The following is a 22,613-nucleotide window of genomic DNA, read 5'->3' as shown; positions in this document are numbered from 1 at the left end:
GTTACGTCTCACAGAAGATTCCACTGATCAAGCTGCTACTTACCCATCCTGGTCCTGGAGTACCTTTGCTCTGTACACTTTAGTGATGTCTTTGCTACCAACAAGCCTATTTTAATCCATCAGATAGTAACCAAACGCTCCTTTGCTGCAGAGCACAGAAATCATTCAAATTTGCAGTCAACAGATACATCTGGGCCAGATTTTGGATCAATGGACTAGGCTGGAACTGCACATATACTGTATATGCAAAATTCAAAATACGGGGAGTGGTTGGTCTCTTTTGCAATCAAATCTGAATCCTATGGAATTCGTTTCACATTTGTTTAATTTGACAGATTTTAAATGGATAATGGACATCACTAGACAAAAAGGAATAAACAACTATATGAAAAGGAACAAAACCAAAAACAAAGGAAGACTTTAACACACTTGCCCAAACAAGCACTAAATCTGACAAAAATAGATCAACCAATGACATAGCTGTGAAGGAACATATTAGCCATTGTTTTCTTGTCATCAACAGTAATTTTAACTGATTGTTAACATACTGTTCAAGTCTTCAACTGATTTGCTCCCAACATACGAATGGGTACAAATATGGTTCATTACCCAGCTGCACAAATTGCTTCTGACATACTGGGCAGCTACGGGCTTCTTCAGTTGTGTGGATTGTCTTCTGCTCCTCCATGTGGCCTGTTTCACCAAAGCCCTTCCTGCAGTATTTGCAGCACTATGGCAAGCGGACACCCTTGTGTGAGCGTTTAGGTGCTTCTCAAGAGTCTGGGCACGTTTGAAACACCTGCCCCAAACATCACTGACATTATTTCTTGTAGGTGATTAGCCACGTGTTTCTCTAGTCACAAGTACTTTTTGATTTATTTGGTTTTTTAAATAGGTAATTTTATATATAATGGCAACAAATGACATTTTAAGTTTTATGACAAAACGTGCAAACAAGCTGGCCTGAGAGGTGTGTAGCGGGATATGACTCAGTGCGTCTCTGGTGCTGCTTTTGATGAGTACAGTGTCATGAGTGTGTCTGTCCAGCGGTGCAAAGAGGGGATACAGCAAGGCATGGCATGGTGTTTATTCATTCGTTTGCATAGAAAATGACGCCTTTTCACATTGTGGAACTACAAATATGGCGGTCTTTTTTGTGCGGCGTAGTAATGACATATGTTGTGGAATTTTTAACAAACAGCAAGTCAGACGTGATTAAGAGAGTAATTTAATAAGAAAAAGAATAAAATAAATGTTTGGCTCTCCTCAGGTAGGGAGCCCCGAGTATACAAAACCGTGGCTAGTTATACTACTCCTGTGCTGTCTTTAACCAATCATCTTTTCTTAAGCAGCTCTTCTTTCCTTTGTTGCTGTGGCTATAAGCCAATCAGCTCTCAGCTTGGTTTTTTCCACAAACCAACCCAAACTGACTCCAAACAGTGTGGGTTGTGTGTCAAGTTGACCTTGATGTTAACAGTTCCTGATACATGTTCAACTTAATCAGCAACAGGCGGATATAAATGTGCAAACAGCATTATTAATTTAAGAACAAAAGGATCAGTGTGATTTTATATGAATCACATAATACATAGTTTCGTATCATTTTCCATCACACGTAAAAACAGAGTCTCACCGTATTGTCGAGCAGGAGGATCTGGACTCATTTATTACTTAATATCTTCCCCCATCTAGCGGTCATTAGAGGTTAGTCTTGAATTGATTTCTGTCGTGCAATATTTTAGATATAAATGTTTACATTTTCTATTACAGAACACGGCAAAGTATAGTCAACCAGTTCTAACCTTTTGAGAAAAACCTTAACTTCAAAGTAGGTGAATCTATTTACTTAGATTGAACCAATCGGATCACAGTTTATTTACATAGCATCAATGCTTTGAGTGCTTTAGATATAAGGACATCATGGCGATCTTTCTGCTCACACCTCAGTCAGTCTATAATTCTGTACTATGTGTTTCTATAGCTTCCAACTTTCACGAGTTTCTTGAATCTGTGGAGAAAAGTGCAGACTCAGGTACTTTCTTATTTGTGAACTTTTATACATTTTATGTAATTTATTTATCATCTATAATGTTTTATTACTTTTCATTTATAGATATAAGGACACAAAAACAGTTCATATACTCATTGAATTGTTACAAGATAATCTTTTCTAGAGAATGTTTACCATTTGTTAAAAGACTGATTTATTTCTAAAAGTTTATGCAGTGTGTTAATTTGTCACATGGAGGCAGAAGGGGTGAATCTGATATACCCCTCTTCCATCATCAACTATTCATCGAGTCCTCCAGTGGAGCTTGTACAACCAAAGAAACGCATACAGCGGTCACCGGCGGTTCTAAGTTACATCTAAAGAGGTCTAGGCCTATACACACTGTTCCACCTGAGGTAATAAAATGTTTTGGGGTAAAGGTATTTTCATGAGGCGATCTGTGATCTTATTATAATAGGCTTTGAAGCTCTCTGCAACAGGTGCAGAGTGGTGCAAGACTGTGTTTGAAAGCATAAAGAGGAATAATGTTTCTGGGGTATCTTAAGGCCTTTGTGGGTCTGTAAGTGCAGAGCAGAGGCTCTGATGCAGGTGGTTTCAAGGCCTCTGTGGAAGTCTACGGCAGATGACTCTGGACTGTTCCCGTGAGAAATAGCTTCCTAAGTATTGGGAAAGATCCCGGCTTTTAAAAGACGTGAAAGCCTCTTCGAGAGTTCTGTGGCTAAGCAAGGTTCATTATCTTACCATAAGAGCAGGGTGATACTGACCTGCAACATCATCTTGCAGGTGTTTGATGGTATGAGTTGAGATCATCTTTGTTAAAAACAAAAAAAACAACAACAAAAAAAAAACCCAGGAAAATCTTCCAATAGGATATACTGGGGTCAAGCTTCAATTTGTACAATGATAGATCTCAATTTGCATATATTGAATAATGTATGGTTGAACACAGTGGTTGAGATTTCAAACACCAGTATGTAGAGAAGGTGTGGCAATCACATAATCAGTTGTGAAAACTGGATAAAAATGTGTGTTCCTTGTGTGATTATTAGACATATTCTGGACTATGCCTCGTTTGTATGTAACGCTGAGCTCAAAATAAATAATGGACCTACTACTCTCTTCAATTAATTCTTGAGTCTGCATCTTTATTTTCTGTTTAAATAGGACTTAATAAAATTAATGGAATTTGGGCAATATCTAGTAACACAGTGCCGAGTCTGCTAAATGTAGATCCCAGCCTTTTATATGGCCTCTTCCCTTTAATTCTACTGACTATAATTAATGTAAACCTTGTCGATTCTGGTGTTTGCTGTATAGAGGTAGCGAAAACTTTGCTAAAACAATGAAAAATATGCATCCTGTGAAAAGTTTATTGAACAATATAACATTGTTCCTTACCCAGAGCCATAACACGTCATTGATGGAAATCACACTGATGTGAGGGCGGTATGGGCCAACTCAACTGTATTTCCTGATTGTTTTATTCTGCAGGAGGATGTGGTCCAAATATTTAAAAAATCACAGGTTTGTTTAAGAGGACATAGTCGAACAGTTTGGGCTTACTGTTATTTTAATACTAGTGGTAACTATTAGTAAATACAACAATCTGACCATCCTCATACTGCATTGAGGGGTGATGGGGTGATGGTACCAGATGATGTTTAGGTATGTGGTTATGTTAATTTATTTTTGTTCCTTTATATTCACATATTTTGCAAGTGCGTATGTTATTGAGTTTAAAACCATCCATATATTATGCAATTATAGAAAATACAGAAACTGCATGAGACTTCTCTTGACTTGCTAGAAGTTCAGACTGTAGCAAGCTTAGCATTAGTAAATGGAATAGGTGTCATTTTAAGGATTCATTTAAAGTATTCATGAGGTATTTCTCCTAACATCGATGTATCGACAGTACCAATAAAATAAATAGCATAACAAGAATTACAGGTGTATAATAGTGTAGTTACCCACAATGGTTGAAGTGTTTGAAAAGAGTTGTATAAAAGAATAGTTGGTTGGTTCGTGGCATAAAGTCATGAAACGGTGAAATGAGGTCATAAAAAGAGTGTACAGGGGAAAGTGCTTTAACATTGAATTAGACAAACTAATAACATAAAACAAGGGAGTTTAGAGATTCTGTGTCCTTTCGTAATGATTTGTGCATATGGCAGGCTGCTGCAAAGGATCCTGGGTAAGCTTCAGCAGACCTCAGTGTAAGATATATTAATAATATTAATCATAATAATACTATTCAGAGGTTACTTGACTAGTAATCAGAATGTTGCTAGTTCAAGCCCTACCACTGCCAAGTTACCACTGCTGGGTCCCTGAACAGCAATGAATCCTCAATTGTATTATTAATACAATCCAATACACATGCCTAATGCTCAGCTGTCAACTGCAAAAACTGACATTCTGAGCATTCGAACAGTAAGAGGAACAAAAAGAAAGGAGTCACCGACTGTACACGTGTCAATCATTTAGCCTTTTTACATGTTGTTTTAGTTTACTGTAATCAAGGCCTGAAACTGGAGTCTATGGACCAGGCAAAAATATTTCAATATTTAATGCGTTTTTATTTTTTCAGTTTCAATGTTTCAATGAGACTCAGGAGACTCCAGCATAAGCAGAAGCTCCAAGTTGTCGATCTCCAGGAGCAAACCCGTCCCTGCAAGGTTGGGGTGCATGTTCTGGATCACGGGAAACAGACCATCGATCACCCAACATCTGCTTCTGCTCCTGCGGAGGTTCCAGATCCAGCACGGAGGCAGTGAGAGGTTCCTGGCCGAGAGATTGGTCTGCAGCGGGCCTGATGGTACTCGGCATGTATTGGAAATGCTGTGGCTGAATGCTGTGCGTAGCCCAGCGGGTGCTGGGGTGGAGCTGTGCCAGTTGCCTGCTCGGGTAGCAGGTAGCCCAGTTCTGAGCCTGTGGAATGGCCATCATGAAGTAGCCGGAGGGCGGGGCGGGCTGGTAGGGGTTGAGCACTGGGTTGCGCACGGCACTCACGCTGGCCATGCGCTGCATGTACTGGTGGGTGAGGTGGGCCTGCCGCTCCTCCTTGCGCTGCGCCAGGGCCACGTACAGCGGCTTGGTGCCTACGATGCACCCGTTCATCTCCTTCATTGCCTCGGTGGCCTCCTCCGGCGAGGAGAAACACACAAAGCCGAACCCTTTGGAGCGGCCGCCCTCCGTCATCACCTTGGCACTCGTGATTGTCCCGAATAGAGAGAACTCTTTACGCAGACGCTCGTCGTCCAGACTGTCGTCTAGGTTTTTAACGTACAGGTTCACTCCCTGGTAGCGAGTCGTGCCGTCCTGCTTCATCTGCTCAAACTTGCGTTTGAGCTCTGTCTGCCTCTCGCCTTTCTTCTGGGCACGAGCCACATACAGCTGCTTCCCATTCAACTTCTTCCCGTTCATCTCATCCACAGCCCTTTTGGCATCCTCGTGCCTCTCGAAGCTCACAAAGCCAAAGCCCTTGGACTTGCCGCTCTCGTCTGTCATGACGCGACGGCTCAGCGTTGGGCCGAACTTGCTGAAGATCTCATTTAGCTTGTTGTCGTCCATGTCCTCGCCAATGTTCTTAATGTACACATTGGTGAATTCCTTGGCCTTGGCCCCCATCTCAGCCTCATGCTCCTTGCGAGACTTGAAGTGGCCAATGAACACTTTGCGGTCATTGAGCAACATGCCATTAAGTTTCTCAATGGCTCTCTCCGCAGCCTCGCCGGTCTCAATGTGCACAAAGCCGTAGCCCTTAGAGCCATTCTCATCACACGCCACCTTGCAGGAAAGGATGTTTCCAAATTTGGAGTATGTGTCGTAAAGGGCTTCACTGTCAATAGACTTGTCCAGGTTCTTGATGAAGATGTTGCCATCTGCGCTCTTCCTCAGAGAGGGGTCTCTGTGGGACCACATAATGCGCACAGGCCTGCCTTTGATGACGTTAAAGTTCATAGTGTCCAAAGCACGCTCAGCATCCACCGGCTGCTGAAAGTTCACATACGCATAGCCGAGTGAGCGACTGGTCATCATGTCCCTGCAAACTCGGATGGAGACAATTGTGCCAGCAGGGCTCAATTTCTCGAATAGCATGGCCTCGGTAACGTCTGGATGAAGGTCACCCACGTACAACGAAGTCATCGGCGAACTTGGAGCACTTGGATTCATTTTCGTGAGGATCGTCGGTCAACCTTTCTGGAAATCGTAGTCGAAAGTAGTAAATGAATAAAATAAAATCATAAATGATTTAACCAAATGATCTAACTGCACGAATTATAAAACAGTTTGAAACAGCAATTCAACAGAGCCAGGCAAGTGTCGACCGACCAAAGCGATCAAAGCAACACTTTAGCTTTAGATTCAAATACATGACAACTTGGTTGTTACGTAAGAGTGCTTTTACGTAAATGTTTATTTTTAAATATTATACAAATGCTATTTATTTATTTATGAATTATTCAATTATTTTAACTTATAACATTAATAGCGTGAATGAGAGGCTTTAACAACGCCTTATATTTCAAAATATTACCTAGTCACAGCATTTTCCAAAAATCGTCCATATGCTGCTCACACTGGATCATTTACCGCATGGCTCAGAATAAATACTTTTAGTTTGATAAACGCAGCAACATTCATTTTCTTTAGCCTAATGCTCGGCAAAAAACATCGCATTAAAGTTAATTAATGGGATGAAATCAGTTTGCCTTGGAGCAGGCCTATGTTCTTTGAGGTTAAAAATAATCGCCTGGATTGTAAACCTTAGTAGAGTTCCACAACGAGGTGCGATTTGTAAAAGGACGTCTTTTTCTCTCCGAGTCAGAAATCTGGAGAAATAAATATATCAATTGATTTTTGCCCATCGGAGGACCTTTAGAACTTTATTATTTATTCATTATTTATTTCTAACTTCTCGCTGTGTCCAACTATATCGGTTGTATAAAACGTATGAACAGACATAAATAATGTGGGGGAAACAGGAATAGGGGAGAGAGGAAAAATAAGATGAACAGAGACGAAACAGACAAACGGGAAATGCAGATAGAATATTTTAAGTATTAGCCACCTGCACCATTACGGGAATGTGTGTGTGTGTGTGTGTGTGTGTGTGTGTGTGTGTGTGTGTGTGTGTGTGTGTGTGTGTGTGAGTGAGTGCGTGTGTGCGTGTGCGCGTGTGTGTGTGAGAGAGAGAGGCTATGTGCGAGTGCACTGTATATGTACACGTACTAGATTGGGATATTTATCATTTATGGATTAGCTCTGTAAACTTTTTATCAAAGGCGTCCAGTCTAGGTTATTGGTTCTTATTGATTCATTCTGAGATTTTTTCCATTGATATGTTGTCTATCAATAGATTTTTCCATTCGGTGACACTAATATTATTTTTTGTTTTCCAATTCATGAGTATGTTTGTATTTGCAATTAATAATGTTATAATAATAATATATATATATATATATAAAATCCTGTTTTTTTTTTCTATTGTCACATTGGTTGATGACATGTCTCCTAGGAGACATAAAGATGGTGTTGGATGGATATGGTTATTTAAGTCATGGGACATGTGTGTGATGACTTATTGCCAAAATTGCATCGTGCTCTGCCACACGATGTGAATGTAATCGTCAGCTGTGTTTGGAGTAAAGTATGTACAGATTGCTGAGCTTGTGATCCCGGCTGAGCGGGATCTTCCCTCGATGGCTTGGGTGGAGGCGGCTGCCCACGATTTGTCGCCCGCAGGTCCGGAAGCGCACCAGCTGATTTGTCCGTTTCAGGGGGTGGGCATTGGTGACGTTGCCTCCTTGTCTTTACGAGGCTTAGGCGTAGGCGCTTTAAGTTCTGGGGCTGCGAGACTTCACGGAGGGAGTGTCCTCATAGGACAACGACGCCTCTCTGAAAGCCCCCCCAAGGGAGAATCCCCATGGAGGACCAGCTCCACCTGCCTCTCAAAGGCATTCAGGTCCAGGACACTGCAGTCCCTTACTCACCTAACTGACACACACACATACAAACAAGGAGACGTTTGGAAGCAGGGGCCGTATCGTGACAGTATGTAAAACCAGTTGTTGCATTTACTGAACATCTAATTTGCATTAATGCCAAAGGTAAGGCGTCAACCCAATTTAATTTTGTCTGTGCAGATTTTGGCCACTTTGTTTTTCGCATTTAGATTCATCCTTTCCACCTTACCTTGAGACTGAGGATGATACACTGCCCCAAATGAATGTTTCAGACCCAGCATTTTCTCTAACTCCTGCAAATTGCGTGCTGTAAAATGACTGCCATTATCTGATCTCACCTTTCTCGGAAACCCATGGTGAGGAATGTACTGGTTCACCAGGAACTTTACCACTGAAGCACTGTCTTCCCGTTTTGTTGGCCACGCTTCCGGCCACCCTGTGTAGTTGTCTACGCACATCAATTCTTACCTGTCACTGTTAAAGCTGGAGACTATGTACTGGTGAAGGTGAGCTCTTACTTCAGTTTGCTACTCCTACATGTATATCTCTCTGTGTTGAGACTAAAACAGGAGCATGTTTTTACACACACACACACACACACACACACACACACACACACACACACACACAGATATATATGAGCTGTATGTGTGGAATATTTATTCTGGTAAGCCTGGTCTGTGATATGTAATATACATGGCTGTGAAATATACTGTACAGTTGTGGCTACATTTCCATGATTATTGGTGACTACTCTCTCCTTTACAGATTACCTCAGCCAGCTCTCAGAGTCTGCAAGGCCACGCCTTCAGCCACGCCTCCCTGAGTGATGGACACCCCAGACGCCTATTGATGCACAGGCAGCTGCATATTAGCCTGTAGGTTCCACCTTCTTAGTATCAGGACTGGGTGGGAGTGTGTGTCACAGACCTATAGGTCTTCCCAGCTCCAGCTCTTGGAAGCCAGTATGCTCAGTGAGGAGTGTTCACTGCCTCAGTCACCCTGTCTCCTCATTATCAAGCTCCTTATGAGGTGATTCAGGCTTGGTGAGGCAGAAAACCCCTGAAAATATGCAGGGAAGTTTCCTCAGAACTTGAGCTCAGTGTTCCTGAAGTGCAGTTTGAAATGAAATAAGGCTTTTCATTTTTTCATTCATTCATTTATTCAGAATCATGTCTGACTCATGTATGACTCTGTGTTAAAGGAAAGTTTTAACACAGATTTTGTCTGGGTACACACTTTGCAAACTTCAAACTGCATGATTAGCAGACAGTATTGTAGCTATTCAAGTTTATGATCAATAATGTAAGGTAAGTGTGTGTTAACTCTGGGTGGGTCAGGGTGTATTCTCCCCTAAACATACTTCTGACATAATGATTTGTTTAAACACTACAATTCTCTATATCCTAATAATTACTGCCACATTTTAATAACCTGCAATACACTGTAAATACAGCATTTGTAAGCTTTAAATTTACAAACATGAACAATCATACTATAGCAAATACATGATACTCATACCTGTGACATAGTGTTTTGAACAGACATTTGCTGCCACACCTGCTATTTTAGCAGGCTAAATAATCTGCCTTCTGAAATGCTAATATGCTTAATTTCATGCAAGTGCTAGTGTTCCTATTTGCTTGCTGATGTGCATGGAAGCGCCATATTATTATTATTACTATTATTATTATTACTATTATTGTTACTATTATTATTATTATTATTATTATTATTATTATTATTATTATTATTACTATTATTATTATTTTTATTATTTTTATTATTATTGAGTCATACTGCTATCAAGTTAGCTGGTTGGTCTTAACTAGTAGTGCGAACAGGATAGGGGACTTGGGGAAGACCCAACGGGTGAGCTTTGTGTGTGTAAAGTCACAAGTACTGGTGCACAGTCCCTGACATACATAAACACTGCTATCTGGATCTGGAATTTTTAACATTAATGTACAGACTATTCTTTCTCCTTAAAAAATTCATTATGGTAATAATTATGGCAGTGTATGTTCCCCTGCAAACAAATGCTAGGCTGCAGGCTGCACGATGCTGCAATCAACCAGCTGATGGCAAATCCAGACAGTGTTGTTATTGTGGCAAGAGACTTATTGTAAATGCATTTGCCATTAATTGAGAGTCATTTTAAAGGGATACTGTGGGCTAAATGGAGCTAAATCTACAACTACAGTAGTGAACTGTATTACTACAGAGAAATCGTTTTGGGATTCTGTGTGTTTAAAATAGGAAAAAAATATCTGAAACTTTAAAAGGGCTGGCAATTAATATGACTCATGTTTCAACAGAAATATAAAACACATTTTAGGACTTGCAGATGCTTTATTTTCGTTAAAACTATTTGTAGATTATGTTGTGAACTATGCCCTAATTTGTTGTTTGTTGTTTGGGACCAGTCTGTGATGATCTGTAACCAACACAGCAGCATAAGCAAATTTGAAACTTCTGCTGTATTGCAAAACAATATCAAATGTAAAAATATGATAATTATGGCCACATTACATAGTGACCTATGCTCTACCAGGACCTCAGTGAGTAATTCTCTTTCAGTAACTTGGAGCCTGTGTTTTTTGTTTTGCTATTTCTGACATGATTGGGCACCATTTCCCTTTTAATGTATATCTGGAATCCACAAAAACGATACCCACGTAAGCGTGCTTCAGCATAAACAAGAAGACACTGCAGTTTGGATTATTTCTGGAGAAACAGAACAATGTAGTATCTTAAAGGGCAGCTTAAATGTGTTTCCTTTGATCTTGTTTACTTGCTCGGTTCAAACACGTGCAGTTTGACGTTCCACATTGTGACGCTGCACCTGCCTGTTATTTTTTGTCTTGTTGCCATGTGACGAAGAATCCGTAGATCAGCTCAGTGATATTCTGTGCTAACGCTCTCACAGCTGTCGATATAGCGCGATAACCATTTAAACTTTTTAAATCAAGTGATGTGGAAGCAAAACACGATGGAGGATTATGATTTATATCCGTCTGATTTTCGTGAGCCTTCTTTCCGTAAGGTTCAAGGTGGGAAGATCGTCAACACTGAGAGTAAGTTATGAAGTTAACTAGCTAGCGACAGCTAAGTCACAGATATGCCATTGTGTTTTTCTGTTTGCTGTTTTAGTTTTTTTTTTTTAATCTACTGCTGTTTTAGTTTTAATTTTGAATATAGCTGCTATCTAGATCTGCATGGCATGCAGCTATATTCAAAATTAAAACTAAAACAGCAGTAGATGTTTTTTAAAAAATCAAAGCTCTGTGATTTGGCTAATTTAGCTAATTGATGGTTATTATGGCACATCACATTCAGCCTCAAAGAACAAACAATCTCTCTCGTTCATTTGGTTAGTAGTCCTGTTTTCATCTTTCCATAATGGTATATTCTCTTGCCCTTCAGATTCCTTCAGTGGGATCTCCCACTCCAAGAAGGTTAAATTTGAGAATCCTGCGCGGGGCGGGAGCCCTGGCCCTCGGATTCGGCCGGGGACACCCTGGCCCTCGGATCCGGGGTTCAATTCAATCGATGGCTTACCTGCCATGGTCTTTTCCCCCTCTGGAGCCTCGGACGAGGCTTCGTCGTCGTCTTCCTCCTCTTCCAGCTGGCAGGGCGGAGACGAGGCATTGACCTCGCGGCGTGCTGACGGCTATCAGAAGCGGGGCAGCCTCAAGAGGAAGAGAGAGGAGGCACACAGCAGCAACAGTGTACAGATCCTGGAGGAGCTCTCCTCCCCTGGGTTGTCCAAGCGTGTGGCCAGGGGCAGCGATTGCGAGTACCAACTGGTGCAGAACGAGATCCTCCGCTCCGTCTCCAACAGCTACGAGGTTTTGGAGTCCCTGGGCCGTGGAACCTTTGGCCAGGTCGCCAAGTGCTGGAAGCGGGGCACCAGTGAAGTAGTCGCAATCAAGATCCTGAAAAGTCATCCGTCCTATGCTCGACAGGGCCAGAACGAGGTGGGAAAGTTGTGCCTGCTTTAAATAAGCTATTGATATGGCCTAGAATCAGCTGTAGCCCTGATTCTGTTATTGTTTGTTTCAGTTTTTACAACATATGATCTGTTGGTGTCAGATGTGCTAACGCACACTGTGGAATTTGTATACAGCCAGGGTAGCACAGAAATACTTGTTTGGCACACTAGTTCTAATTTTCACTAGTTCAGTAGGAACTAGTTCGGATAACACACGGACAGCTTGAAGCTTACTCTAAAAAGAAGATTTAGCTTCAGTTGTGTAAGCCATGCCTGTTTGGATGTGCATTAAAAAATGTTATTGTTATGAAAGAGCATTAATCTGCATTGTTTGAGTACCAAAAGCAAGTTCATGGGTTCATTTCCAAGGGACCACTTCCATAATTGCATCTCCCAAATCCTGTAGAAGTGAATGGTTGAAGGGAAGTACACAAAGTGCTTGATGCTATTGAAAATAAGTAGGCTATTTGTCAGCAGTATCAAACTTTGAAGCTGTGACCACGTAGCTTCGGCTTAACGCGTATTCCGTCTTCCCTCCTTTGCTCCTCCTCAGGTGAGCATCCTGAGCCGGCTGAGCAGGGAGAACGCCGACGAGTTCAACTTCGTGCGCGCGTACGAGTGCTTCCAGCACAAGAAGCACATATGCCTGGTGTTCGAGATGCTGGGGCAGAGCCTCTACGACTTCCTCAAGCGCAGCAAGTTCAGCCCACTGCTGCTGAAATGCATCCGGCCCGTGCTGCAGCAGGTCGCCAAAGCGCTCATGAAACTGAAGAGCCTGGGCTTGATCCACACCGACCTCAAGCCCGACAACATCATGCTGGTGGACCCCGTCAGGCAGCCGTACCGCGTCAAGGTCATCGACTTCGGCTCAGCTAGCCACTTCTCCAAGGCCCCCAGCTACCTGCAGTCCAGATACTACCGGTGAGGGACACGTGCTGAGGCGTGTTAGAAATAAGTATGCACTCGTTGCACTCTAGTGTGCTTGAGAGTAGAGCTGCATGTTGTGGACAGTTGTAATAACCCTGCTACACATTAAAAGCCTATGATGAGCATTACAGTTAACTGGAGCACGATTGATTTATAAGTGGTTTATTTTTATTGGGTCATGTGAGTGCTGTTATTTAGCAAAACACCTAATGAACCGTCTTCGGTGTCTGAGATTAGTTAGGATGCGCTGAACTGCAGGCTTTGGTAATATCAGTATTTAGCAAGTCTGTACAAAACCGCTATTACATTGTAGCTACACTGTTAATTAACAGTGTAATATACTGAGTAACGGGTGTTTAACTGCATTGGTACTCTGTATTTACTTAATGCAAAACAACATTATTGTAGTGTTGGTGCATTGTAGTGTTGGTTCCATGTTACACTAGAATAGTGGGTGTGTAATGTCTAGGAACACAAACACCCCCCCACGGAATTATCAGCCGAGGCTGATTTCATGATGGCGATCTCTGTGTTTTTGGTCCAGATCGCCTGAGATCATCTTGGGTCTCCCATTCTGTGAGGCCATCGATATGTGGTCCCTGGGCTGTGTCATTGCTGAGCTGTTCCTGGGCTGGCCCCTGTATCCTGGAGCCTCCGAATATGATCAGGTAAGCACATGGTCCTTTGAGCTGTGCCTTAACGCCCGTACAGCATCAGTGGTGCAGACCTGTAGTGGTTTTGTGGCTGTAGTGATATGTGTGTGTGTGTGTGTGTGTGTGTGTGTGTGTGTGTGTGTGTGTGTGTGTGTGTGTAGTTTGACCTTTTAGCTGCTTTGTCGGCCCGCTCATTTTTAGGATTAATATAAATGAGTTTCTATGGCCTGTTTTTTTTAGACATGCACTTTGAAAATGAAAGGATTAACTCAAAATAAAGTCATAATCCTTTTGCCGTATGGTGTCTCTGCAGATCCGTTACATCTCCGAGACGCAGGGCCTACCAGCAGAGTGCATGTTGAGCGCAGGGACCAAGACGCACTACTATTTCTACTGCTACCCCCTGTGGAGACTCAAGGTTTGCCTGTCTTCAAATGCCAAATGCCATGTGTTTTTTATAAGGGACGTAACTTAATGACTTCATGTAACTTAATGGTGGAGCTGAATGGTTTGTTTTTTCTTTCCTTTCTCCAGACACCTTTGGAGTATGAGGCGGACCGTGGCATCAAGTCCAAAGAGACTCGGAAGTACATTTTAAACTGCCTTGACGACATGATGCAGGTTATTTGGGCTTTTGTGCGCGTAACTATACGCATTTCTTTTAGTGTTGCGATGTGAAATTGAAGAACGTGACAAAGGGCTCCCGCAGCTCACATTATAGAGCAGGTAGAACAAGGTGCTAGCTGAAAGGTCGAGCGTTTCTGCTGTCATAATGAGTAGCGCATGTAAGTCGCTCTGGAGAACGGCATCTGCGAAGGGCAGAGCAGTGCGTAGAAATTTGCTGCAGAACTTCGTTCGTATTGGGTGCATTGCCGCCCTCTGCTGGTGAATAATATGACTCACCCATGGGTCTCTCTCGCAGGTCAATATGACCAGTCTGAAAGGCACCGACGTCTTGGCGGAGAAGGCCGACCGGCGGGAGTTCATCGACTTACTAAAGAAGATGCTCAGGCTAGACGCTCACAAAAGGATGAACCACCCGTTTCTGACCATGACCCACCTCCTCCACTTCCCTCAGAGTGCACAGTGAGTTGCTCCAGGCCTTCCAATCTACATGTCAGTGTTTCCAAAACATTTAAGGAACACCGTGTTAATTTAGAAATCCAAATAGCATCAGAGTTTCTCTGCTAGTACTGTACCCCCCCCCCCCCCCCACCTGTGTGTGTGTGTGTGTGTGTGTGTGTGTGTGTGTCTCTCTCTCTCTTGCTGCAGTGTGAAATCTTGCTTGCAGAACATGGAAATCTGCAAGCGGCAGTGCACAGGCTTCGACAGCAGCAAGACCCTGTTTGATGGTAAATCTGATGCCCACTTCGGTGCTTCTTTTAAATGTTACATTAGGGTTGGCTTTTTGTTTGTTATTCTTTAAGTAGATTTAAAACATCACCAAATTGGCCTCCGATTCCACCTATAAAAGAAGACAAAAATGGTTTCAAATGCAAGTGTTCTACCAAATCATGTTACTGCTCAAATGTGATCCACAAATGGTGAATCAGGTTGTTGCCTAGTATTCGAGTAGCCGATAAAGATTCCACTCTACCGTAGTTCAAAACGAAATTCCGTTGAATCCAAACTTCATTGTGTAATTGTTGATCATTGTAGCTGAGGTTTTTTGTGTCTCTCATTCTATAAGATCAACACTATGCTTTCTTCTATGGTTCTTGTATGTGTATTTGTGGAAAATTCAATTCTACTTGTGCTTTTGCAGTACACAGTACTTAAGCAGACCGAGAACTCTTCTTGGTTTTTCAAGGGTTGCGACTTGTGCAATATTCAGCACATTTAAATAAATGTTTCTTTCTTTTCCTAGATGTTTTCCAAACACTTGATTCTTTATGACATTATGAAAATTTCTTTCTTTCCTCGAGTACAAACTCGAGTCCATCATTCATTGGCTGATATGTTACTATCATACATGTATACATGCAGACTCAAGCAAGGAGTTTGTAATGGTGGTACAACTGTGTTCAGGTCATTTGATACTTTTTATTGATAAAGATGTTCTTTTCCAGACTCAGTAGGGTTTTGTTGTTTTGTTTTGTTTTTTGTACCTCTATGAACATTATTGAATAATATGCCTTATAAGGGAATCTCTAATTAAGAGAATCATGTGTTTACATTTGGAATAAATTACATTCTGATAATACCCTAGCACCTGAGTCATACACGTTTTCTTTAATGAAAGGGGTTCAAACCTCTCCTGTACACCAAAGCATCCCAAGCCAAGTCTTGGAGGATTTGTCTGTCAGTCATTAAAATATCAGTTCACAGAAAGATGGATGAAACATGTTTTACTTTGATGAACTTTTTACCTTGGAGTACTTTGTTTGGTGTGAGAAGCTGTAAATGTGTCCAGTCCTTAAAGCATTATTCTGATTTTTCTTGTCCCCTCCATCATTTTCATGCTCTCCTTGTAAGGGCTGTGAAGATGCTCAGCAGAAAATGAGCTGCTCAGCTGCAGAAGAGCACTTCAGCCTACATTTCAAGCCAATTCAAATTTGAACTCCTACACTGTCTTCTCATGTCCATTTCTTTTTGAATGTCAGTTAGGACATCAAGATGAATTAAGCACACTAAGCCCAATACTAAGAGACTGGTAGAGTGGATGAGCCACAGAGCAGGACACAGCACTATTTTTGCTTCAGCCAGTGCTAACTTGATGCAGTCTTGCTGCTTGGGGATTTTGCAGGCTTTGACTTCTTGGGTGTGTGATGAGGATTTTGCTTAAATTAAACGCCTCATAAACACGTATGACCAACCTGTGCCTATGCTCTACCAGGACCTCATCGTGTACTTCTCTTTCAGTAACTCGGAGGCTGTGTTTTTTTGTTTTGCTATTTCTGACATGATTGGGCAACATTTTCCTTTTAATGTATATGTGGAATCCACAAAAAATTATACCCACTTAAGTGTGCTTCAGCATAAATAAGCAGACACTGCAGTTTGGATTATTTCTAGGGAAACAGGAAAATATAGTATCTTTAATTCGCTGCATAACAGTTTACATTAATTATTAATCATTCGTATGTGTTGACAGTTGCAATAAACAGATTAAGAAAACATGCCGTGAAAATGCTGCCGTGTCCGTATTATAACAGAAATAATGCAGCTTCACTGAGCAGATCATCCATAAAACTTGCTCTATATGGATTTTATGAATAGTATGTTAATTTTGTTTAAAAAGACGATGAGGCCTAATGGGAAAGGCTAAAGTGTCAAGTCGGACTTGAATTCAACGACTCAGGTAACATTGGGCTCTCTAGCTAGGTTAGCTAACAGACAAGCTGTCTATTTGAGATGGTTAACTTAGCTAGTTCACACATTACTTATGCACATCTCTTGCGGCAACAGATTCTAATTTTCATGGCGATGGAGCACGTTAGTTAACTTGCAGATTAACTGCCAACTATTTGCTGTAGCTGCAATTAACGTTATTATCTAGCATTGGCTCGCTAACCGTCGGATTGCTCTAAAAGAGCTGTGACAGCTGCATGTCAGTCCTCGGTCGCTGAACTGTCTTCATGTCTAAGCACGGATACCTGTCGATAATGGGATCATTTGGGGGAGAATGAAGTGTGAACTAGCTAGGATAATTAGCTACTATGGCTAGGTACCTGTCCGCCAACGATGTGGCAAATTTAAAATACTGCAGTTCTTTCGTATAAAGGGAAGCTTAAAATTGTGTGGCATGTGACCTTTTATCTTGGCTGCTGGCTAGCTATTGTAATTAAGTTGAATTTCAGCTTGGACACCTTTATAGTAATTGATGGTTATTATGACACATCATATTCAGCCTCAAAGAACAATCTCTCTCATTCGTTTGGTTAGTGGTCAGTTTTCATCTTTCGCTAAAGTTATATTCTCTTCCCCTTCAGTTTCTTCCAGTGGGATCTCCCTCTCCAAGAAGGTCAAATTTGAGAATCACGCGTCTGGCGGGAGCCCTGGCCCTCGGGTTCGGGCGGGGTCGCCCTGGCCCTCGGATTCAGGGTTCAACTTGTTCTATGGTTCACCTGGCCTGGTCTTTTCCACCTCTGTAGGCTGTGACTTGGGTAATATTCAACACATTTTTAAAAATGTTTGACAGTTGCAATCAACAGATTAAGAACACATTTTGCAGGTTAATTACTATAGTGGTTGTGTTTTTTAAAATCTACTTCTATTTTAGCTTTAATTTTGAATAAAGCCCATAACTAGATCTGCATGGCTTGCAGCTATTGTAATCAAGCTGAAATTGAGCAGAGCTAAATTATTTAAATAAAGCGCTTTCAGGGTGATGTGGAGGCAAAACAACATGGAAGATTGTGATTTACATCCGCTTGATTTTCTTGAGCCTTCTTTCTGCAAGATTAAGGGTGGGAAAATCAACAGAGAGTAAGTGATGAATTTAACTAGCTGGCATTAGATAAATCACAGAATTGTGGTTGTGTTTTTTAAAATCTACTTCTGTTTTAGTTTTAATTTTGAATAAAGCCCATAACTAGATCTGCATGGCTTGGGGCTGTTGTAATCAAGTTGAATTTCAGCTTGGACACCAGTATAGTAATTGAAGGTTATTATGGCACATCCCATTCAGCCTCGAAAAACAAACAGTCTCATTTATTTGATTCGTGTTCCTTTTTTCATCTTTCCCGAAAGGTATGGCATCGCAGCTCCAGGCATCCTCTTCCGCTTCAGTTACCTCTAGTGGGCTCGTCTGCTTCAAGAGGGTCAAATTCGAGCGTCATGCGTCTGGCGGGAGCCCTGGCCCTCGGGTTCGGGCGGGGTCGCCCTGGCCCTCGGATTCAGGGTTCAACTTGTTCTATGGTTCACCTGGCCTGGTCTTTTCCACCTCTGTAGGCTGTGAGTGGGTAATATTCAACACATTTTTAAAAAATGTTTGACAGTTGCAATCAACAGATTAAGAACACATTTTGCAGGTTAATTACTATAGCTAGCTACCTATCCACTAACGATGTGGCAAATATAAAATATTGCAGATTTTCCATATAAAGGGCAGGTTAAAATTTGTGACCTTGTATTTGATCTTGTCTACTGGCTAGCTAATAACACGTGCACTTGGACTTTCCACTTTTAGATGCTACACCTGCCTGTTATTATTACCTTACTGCCAAGTCATGAAGAATCCATAGAGTAGTAAATTGATATTCTGTGGGAATCTTCTCATACCTGTCGATACAGCACAGCTAGATTATTTAAATAAAGCGCTGTCAGGGTGATGTGGAGGCAAAACAACATGGATGATTGTGATTTACATCCGCTTGATTTTCTTGAGCCTTCTTTCTGCAAGATTAAGGGTGGGAAAATCAACAGAGAATAAGTTATGAAGTTAACTAGCTGGCATTAGATAAATCACAGAATTGTGGTTGTGTTTTTTAAAATCTACTTCTGTTTTAGTTTTAATTTTGAATAAAGCCCATAACTAGATCTGCATGGCTTGCGGCTATTGTAATCAAGTTGAATTTCAGCTTGGACACCAATATAGTAATTGAAGGTTATTATGGCACATCCCATTCAGCCTCGAAGAACAAACAGTCTCATTTATTTGATTCGTGTTCCTTTTTTCATCTTTCCCTAAAGGTATGGCATCGCAGCTCCAGGCATCCTCTTCCGCTTTCAATTAACTCTAGTTAATTACTTCAAGAAGATCAAATTCGAGCGTCATGCGTCTGGCGGGAGCCCTGGCCCTCGGATTCGGGTGGGGACACCCTGGCCCTCGGATTCGGGGTCCAATTCAACCTATGGCTCACCTGGCCTGGTCTTTTCCACCTCTGGAGGCTCTGAGATGTGCAATATTCAATACATTTAAATAAATGTTTCATTCACATTATGGAAATTTCTTATTTCCTGTAGTATCTTCAACGGTTCGGTTTTGCCAGCATGCTCTATGTACCTCTTTGAACATAATTGAATAATATGCCTTGCAAGGGACTATTTTAATTAAAAGAATTAAGATAATCATGTGTCATACACGTTTTCTTTAATAAACGGTTGGTGGTGCTGTGCCAGTTTCACTAATTACTTAAATCACTCAGGCCATAGTTCAGTTAATGCTGTGTCCGTATTTGTTCTGTTAGTACAAGGTTGAAGCTGCTGTAAATGATTTTGAAGTTATCAACTTCTGCTGTACCACTGAAGGAGTCCACCCCCTCCCTTTAGAGCATCTGTTTTTTTAATGGATATAAATCTGGAAAATTACAGACTTGACAGATTAAAAAGCTAACAACAAAAAAAATAATCAGAGATGACTTTTATAAGCCGTCACCTTAAAAAGGCACATTTAAAGAGTGGATCCAGTGCTCCAGCTTGCATGGAGTAGGCTGGAACATGTTCCTAATTAGGAACCACAACATGGCTGCTCAGGAAATCTGAATGCCAGACAGACAAAAACAAGGGCTTCAAACCTTTCCTGTAACACCAAAGCAACGCAAGCCAAGTCTTAGAGGATTTGTCTGTCAGTCATCAGCTATGGCTGTGTCACCTGACTGAGAAACACCTGGGTTACCTCTGACCCATGGGGTGGTAAATGGTCTACCAAAAACGACCTCAAATAGTGACAATTTGGTGGTGGCACTGGGCATCATTCTGATCTCACACAACACTGCTGGCAGTAGATTGAGGTAATAAAAGCAGTATGGGCATCCGGTGATATGGAAGAGGATCGCCTTTTAAATAAAATGCAAGTAGCTCAGGTTGAACATAATGGTACCAAGAACCGGTTGGTGTAAGTATTGAATATTAATATGCATACATTGAATAATGTATGGTTTGGAGAACAATAGTGGAACCTGAACAAGTATTATTAAAAATTTAAATTGTGTATTGAGTGTTTTAAAGTGTGTATTGAGTTAACAGTCTTGAACTTAGGAAGACCTAGGAAGGACAAGATCTATCCATTTCTTTCCTGTTTTCCATCATGGCCTTTGTTTCAATGTATAATTCATTTTGTCAACAATGCCAGATGACTGAGGATGGTAAGGGATGTGAAACTTCCAGTCAATAGTTAGGTAGGTGCATAGTTTCTGAGTTACCATAGAAATGAAACAGGGTCCCTGATCTGAATCTATTACCCGAGGCGCACCGTACCTCGGTATTATCTCCTTGGCTAGGATTTTAACCACAGCGCGGGCATCTTCCTTAGAACAAGGAAACGCCTCAGTCCACTTGGAAAACCTGTCTAGAATCACTAGCAAATACTTCAACTGACCACAAGGTGGCAGGTGCGTTTTGTCTAGCTGTAGATACTGAGAGGGATCTGCTCTAGTAGAAAGTGCCATTATTGTTGGTGATTTCAATATTCACTTTGATAGTGCCCAACACCCTCTGAACTTGGCCTTTAGTTCTATATTAGAATCAATTGGTTTCAATGTACAAAGAGAACCCACACACTCTGGTGGACATACTTACCCTGCTCTCATATTGACTGACTAAATTAGTACTTATTGTAGGGTATTGTTTATTACAATGATGTTGATTAACAAACTCTATCACTTATTGTTTATTGCACTTATCATTGTTTAAGATAGACCTTATGTGTTTTGTACTTCTAGGTATCAGCATTGATCCCAGTATTCTACAGTATTCTAGTTCACTGGTATGTTGGACTCTAACCTACTGTACTGTACTAGGATATATTCTATGAGTAAATGACAAAGCACTTTTGTAAGTCGCTCTGGATAACAGCGTACTGCTAAATGCTGTAAATGTAAATGTAAACATACGCTTGACTTAGTACTGCCATACGGTGTAGACATGGAGAAGGTAGTTATACTACCCCAGTCAGGTGCCATCTCAGGCCATTCCCTAATTTCATTTAAACTATGCATGAGCCACACTATCGTAACCTCGCCTCGCTATCATACCAGACACACGATCACATCGTCCACTGCACCTGGATTTATTGGGAATCTGCCAGACTAATAATTTGCGCCTAGGATTCCCTCAAACCCAACGGAACTTGATCAAATTACTGAATGCTTAGAATCAGTATTCTGCTGTGCACCTAATGATGTTGCTCCATTTAAGAATAAAAAAATTAGCTACAAAAATGTAGTACCTTGGTATAATGATCTCATTCGCAATTTAAAACAAAACACTCAAAGAATAGAACATAAATGGCACCGCACTAAGCCCGTAGTCTTCCAGCTTGCATGGAAGGAGAGCCTACTCACCTATAGAAAAACACTTATTACTGCTCGAACATCTTATCTCTTGAGCCCAATAGAAAATAACAAAAATAATCCTAGATTTCTTTTTAGTATCTGTACAGTCAGGTATTTTATTAACTACTTCCCATCTTGGGGGTCCATGGGTTTTGAGAGTTATGATAAACTGGGATGTTATGATGCTGTCACTTCACCTCTCTTTTGTCACTCGAGTGTGTTGACTGAGAGCGGCGGAGTGCTGATGTTCCAGGGTGCCCTCGTGCCTGTGTTTCCTTCTGGCTCTTTCCTTTTAGCTGTGCTGCCATAGCTAGATCTGCCGGAGCCCATCTTTGCACATTATAGTTCCCTAATTTACACACCCTTGTACCTGGACATGCCTAATAATCTAGTCTCTCTTTCTGCCGAGGTACACCTACTCCTGATGTCATGATGTTACTGAGCCTCAGCCCGTCTCAGCTGCCATGGCTCTTCCCACCACCCCCTGATGTGCCCTGCTGTAGGCCACCACAGCTCCACCCTAGCCAACTGCTTCTCCCTTGCTCTTAATGGATGCTCTCTTGTGGGATGGGCTTTGGACACATGCACACCATCGCGTCAAGACTAGGGCCTCTAGCAAATTGGACTGGACATTAACTGCTTATTTTTTCATTTATTTATTTATTTCTCTCTTAAAATTGATATTATTGTGGTGAGCGTTGCCAGGCAAAGGAGGATGGGCTTCCCCTTTGGGTCTTGGTTGCTCTCAAGGTTTCTTCCTCATGCTCTAGGGAGTTCTTCCTCGCCACTGTCGCCCTTGGCTTGCTCACTGGGGGCTTGGACTTGGACATTTGTAAAACTGCT

General features: G+C 41.6%; 1 protein-coding gene and 1 long non-coding RNA gene across 2 annotated transcripts in view; one reads left to right on the top strand and one right to left on the bottom strand.

The window, feature by feature from the left end:
* The window catches only part of LOC145659173 (polyadenylate-binding protein 1A-like), a 44,732-nt gene extending 38,545 nt beyond the window's left edge, over positions 1–6,187 (bottom strand). The window contains exon 1 of the mRNA XM_081720316.1: positions 4,778–6,187. Coding sequence (XP_081576442.1) covers positions 4,778–6,187 — 1,410 coding nt within the window. The remainder of the gene's footprint in view (positions 1–4,777) is intronic.
* Positions 6,188–14,585: 8,398 nt separating this feature from the next.
* On the top strand, positions 14,586–17,765 carry LOC145659242 (uncharacterized). The gene is made up of 3 exons (XR_014125230.1): positions 14,586–14,640; positions 14,827–14,906; positions 17,487–17,765. It is a non-coding gene; the product is annotated as an uncharacterized LOC145659242 (long non-coding RNA).
* The last annotated feature ends 4,848 nt before the right edge of the window (positions 17,766–22,613 follow it).

The sequence above is a fragment of the Electrophorus electricus genome, chromosome 9 (assembly GCF_041902795.1).
Source record: "Electrophorus electricus isolate QZ-2024a chromosome 9, ASM4190279v1, whole genome shotgun sequence".
NCBI lineage: Eukaryota > Metazoa > Chordata > Actinopteri > Gymnotiformes > Gymnotidae > Electrophorus > Electrophorus electricus.
The sequence above is the reverse complement of the archived record's forward strand: the minus strand, read 5'-3'. Positions and strand labels throughout refer to the sequence as shown.